Here is a 4,357-nt window from a genome sequence, read left to right on the forward strand (position 1 = left end):
GTTAGCTATATATTCAATATCCTCCTTTTATTCCTGATTCCCCTACCTCTGTTATTCTAGGCAAATAGAGACCAATTGTTGTGCCTGGAATGGTCTCTAGCAAGGTGTGAGATCCCAGACCCTACCCAACAAACTACGAGGCAGAACAAAGTCCATGTGCTTATTTTAGTCCAATTAACTGGGATGTCCCATGACCCTTGAGCCTAAACCTCCAAACCACGAAGCAGAACCTGAAGAGGGTTCTTGTTGCACATTGCCAGCCTTCACTCATTGTCACGGAGTCAGTTCTGACTCATGATGATTCTGTAGGACACGGTGGAACTGCCCCTGGGGGTTCACAAGACTGAGTCTTTACAGGAGGAGAGAGCCCCATCTTTCTCCCACGGAATTGCTGGTCATTCCGAACTGCTGACCTTGCAGTTAGTAGCCCAATGCATTTACCCACTACACCAGCAAGGCTCCTCATTCGTTGTTTGTGTTGTCATTGTTGTAAATACATTTACCACACAAAGCTGGAATCCTCATGGAAGCAGAAGGCCACCTTTTTCTCCAGTGGGCGTTGAGTGGCAAGTATGTTCAGACCACTGACCACTTGGTTACGGGCCCATGACTGAACCACTGTGCCTGCAGAGCTCTGTAACTTAACCTCTCCTCTGCCTTAGCTTCGGCCCTGATGGGCATGAGAAAATAAGGTGGTGTTGCTGTTGTTAGTTGCCATCGAGTTGGCACTGTGCCTTTGTACAACACAACAAAGCCTTGCCTGGTCCTGTGCCTTCCTCATGATGTTGGCATACTGTTGAGCCCATTGTTATGACCTTGCAACCAGGGTCATGTCCAATAACATTCTCTTGTTTGTTCCACAAGTGTTTCATTAATGAAGTGTTTGGAAACAGATCATTCTTCCTAGCCTGTCCTCTTCTGGAAGCTACTCTAAAGCCTTTCCCCAGGGGTGACCTTGCTGGTGCTTAGACACAGGTGGCCTCGCTGTCATTGGAGTGACACTCAGGGTGCCTCAGTGTGACACGGGGATGAATGAGCGGCGGAGGAAAGAAGGTAGCTGTGAGGCAATGGGAGCTCACTGTAGAAGCAGCAAGGAGGCCCGTGGGTTTGTGGACACAAGAGCACAAACCCTCTCTCCCCTGTTGTAGCAACAGGAAGCTGCCCTCCGTCAGGGGTGGAGAGGCCAAAATTACTGTCTCTGGGCCACTCACTGGAAAAAGTAGACTCAGAAAATTTGAAAGCAGCCCAAAAGAAAACTCCCAAACTGCCAGCTTAGGCCCTAGGGAGAAGTGGGCCGAGCATACTGGTGGAACAATATGAACAGGGCTAGGGGAACCTCCCTAAGAGAATACTGATTGAAGCTTGCAAATCTTGGGAAATTGGTGGGTTTTGATGTCATTGTTATCTGGTCTGCACCCTATTTTGACCAATGCCTGTCTTTTCAATTAGGCAAGCTGTGGGAGTCATTTTCCTGTGTTGTTCTCCAAATTTTTACCTTTAATGACCGCAGTTCCAAAGAAACCTAGAGCGGTATCTACCGTTGGGTTACTGGACTGATAGATAGAATCCCAGGGCAGACCTCCTGATCTCTGTGGAATCCTGATGAACTGCGTCCTATCTCAGCTATGGCCCCAGACTTGCTCAAGCAGCGAGTGTTGTATTTTTGCCCCATATGCATCCACCCATGAGCAGAGAATAGCTTCAGCAGAAGTAGTAACTCTCACTTCCTTCTGTCCGGAGCATGAGAAGGGTTCAGTGCCAGTGAGCTGGGTCCAAGAAGCCCAGGAAAAATGCATCAAGACCATTAAAGGTGCAATTCAGGGAGACCAAGCTTTTCTCCAGCTCCAGGGCGGAGGCCAGCTGACTTCTCAGCATCTGCCTGCCCAGGAAAGCCCTTGGTGTGGTTCCAGACATTCGTAATGTAGCTCCTTGTGTTTGTTTTCCAGTAAGTGCACTCAAGCTGCCTTTGACAGACCAAGGAAATGAGTGGTCTAAGCTTGGCGTTCTGCCATTTGGAGATAGAGTTAGAACAGCTCAGCATCATAGAGATGGGCATTAACGGCTTGCTCATCTGTATTAGGAAGGGGCCAGAGAAAAGTTAAAGTTCTAGGTCAGTTTTTCAAACCTTCCTAATGCCGTGACCCTTTAATACAGTTCCTCATGTTGTGGTGACCCCCCAGCCATAAAATTATTTGTGTTACTACTTCCTAACTGTCATTTTGCGACTGTCATGAATTGGGTGACCCTTGGAAAGGGTTTGACCCCCCAAAGGGCTCGCGACCCACAGGTTGAGAACTGCTGTTCTAGTGGTAAAGAACCACAGAAGTACGCACTCCTTCTACAGATAATTCAGCAATACTAGTTTCACACATGTGGCTCTCCCTTAGGTGTCATTGAGTCTGTCCCAACTCAGACGGACTTGCTGAAGCATGCCCTGGTCCCGCTCCACCTTTACAGGTGTTGCTGTGTTTGCGCCCATTGTTTTAGCCCCTGTGTTAATCCATCTCACTGACATTCTTCCTCTTTTTCCTTTGATGACCCTCTATATATACACATACACAAGAGTGAAAGAAAGGTAAATCTACAATCCTACAGCATGGGTAAAATTGTGCCATCTATTCTGTGCATATTTTTTCTATTGACTAAAATGAGATATACCTCCCATTTTCTCTGTAAATAATATAGCAGGGATATCTCCATATGTTTGCTTGTTCCAGTATTTTAAATGTGTGCCTGATGATCCATTTATGAAGGTATCATGATTTATGTATTTAACCTACCTCCTCCAATTGTGAAAGACTTCACTTGTTCCCAACTTTTCACTTATATAAATAATGCAGTGGAAAGCATCCCAAGAGTGCAAAAACATTGCATAGAGCCGTGTGTACTGCCTTAGGAATAGGGTACAAGCAGAGAATTTATACTAAGATCTTTGATATCAATGTCAAAATGATGCTTCAGCAAGGCTGGACCAGTCAATACTCCCTCCTCCCCAGAGTAATTCAGGGAAATCTATATGAGTGTAATTTTGCCATAGGTCCACTCCCTGTGAGTATTTATTATTTTAAAAAAGTTATCCATTGTTGCAGGTACTGAATGAATGGGTTTGGGCTTCAAAGAAATCTGATTCTAGTTGATAATTTTTGCAATGAAATGAGACCTGTGGGTCTGGTATCAGGTTCACTGTTTATTATTGCAAAAAGTACTGGGATACAAAGGTATTGTGCCCCAACTCTGCCTTAAAGTCTCACCTATAGAAGAGAGTCTGACTTTCACCTGTAGCTGTGACCACCCGACCTATGAATAAGCATGGGACTCAGTAAGGTGTCCTCGTGGTGTGATGGGCAAGGGCTCAACTGCTAACCCAAAGGCTGATGATTTTAATGGACCCAGTGGCTCAGTTGGAGAAAGAACTGATGATTTGCTTTCATAGAAAGCAGTACAACCAAGAAACTCTTAGGGAGCAATTGTATTCTATCCCCGGCTTGCTGCAAATCAAGATCAACTCACTGGCACGGAACCCCCATGATCTGGCAGAGAGGAGGCCCTCATTGTTAGCTAACCATTGCTGACCACTTGCTACGTATGTGACAGGCATCTGGGCACGCATTTGCTGAGCGGTTCCCCATTTAAGCTCAGCTTTCTCGTTCTTAACATGAGGGTGGAGTAAGCAGTGGGGCACTATGTAATAATGCCTTCCTGGCAGATTTACTATTCATTCTAGAGCAAATCTGGAAAGAAGTCAGTAATATACCACCCCTAGCCCCACTCGGCACCCATTTTAAGAATGAAAAAACAGCTTTAGAATAATTGGACCACGATCGTGTAGCTAAGTGGCATTTACATTTTTAGTAACCTTGAAACTACCAGAGAACACTTTGTAAGACTGATTTCATTCCCAGAGAGCAAAGCTTTCTCTAGCCAAATGGGAAGAGGGCTGTGCAAAGGGGAGAAAAGGCTGTTCCTTTGGGCCTCTCATCGGGTGCCTTTGTCTTTCAGTTGACCATGTGGTGCCAGAGCCGGAGTCCGGCCTGACAGAGGCCTATGAGAAGTGGCGAGAGTGGGCTGATGGGAAGAGCTGCTGTGACTATGCCCTGCACGTGGACATCACTCACTGGAACGACAGTGTCAAGCAGGAAGTGCAGAACCTCATCAAGGATAAAGGCGAGTCTAAGCATATGCCCTCTGCTCATTGTGTTGGCTTCTCCTTTGATATCCCTCCCATGCAGCCCACCCGTTTGAGTCACTTCCCCCTGCTTGAGGCTTGGGACCTGAACATGAACATGGGATGGGTACCCCTGTGTCCCAGGCACTTGATTTTCATTTATGTGAACTTACTCCTCATGGGACACACCTA

The 4,357-nt window shown here is 46.4% G+C and overlaps 1 protein-coding gene across 3 annotated transcripts in view; it reads left to right on the forward strand.

Moving 5' to 3' along the window:
• DPYSL3 (dihydropyrimidinase like 3) overlaps positions 1–4,357 on the forward strand; it is a 163,892-nt gene that overhangs the window by 128,345 nt on the left and 31,190 nt on the right. For all 3 annotated transcript variants that reach the window (XM_004696703.2, XM_004696704.2, XM_045284859.1), the window contains exon 4: positions 4,000–4,164. In XM_004696703.2, the coding sequence (XP_004696760.1) occupies positions 4,000–4,164 (165 nt within the window). The remainder of the gene's footprint in view (positions 1–3,999; positions 4,165–4,357) is intronic.

Source organism: Echinops telfairi, unplaced genomic scaffold, assembly GCF_000313985.2.
Source record: "Echinops telfairi isolate 266 unplaced genomic scaffold, ASM31398v2 ScPeMD7_7469;HRSCAF=8507_0, whole genome shotgun sequence".
Taxonomy (NCBI): Eukaryota; Metazoa; Chordata; class Mammalia; order Afrosoricida; family Tenrecidae; genus Echinops; species Echinops telfairi.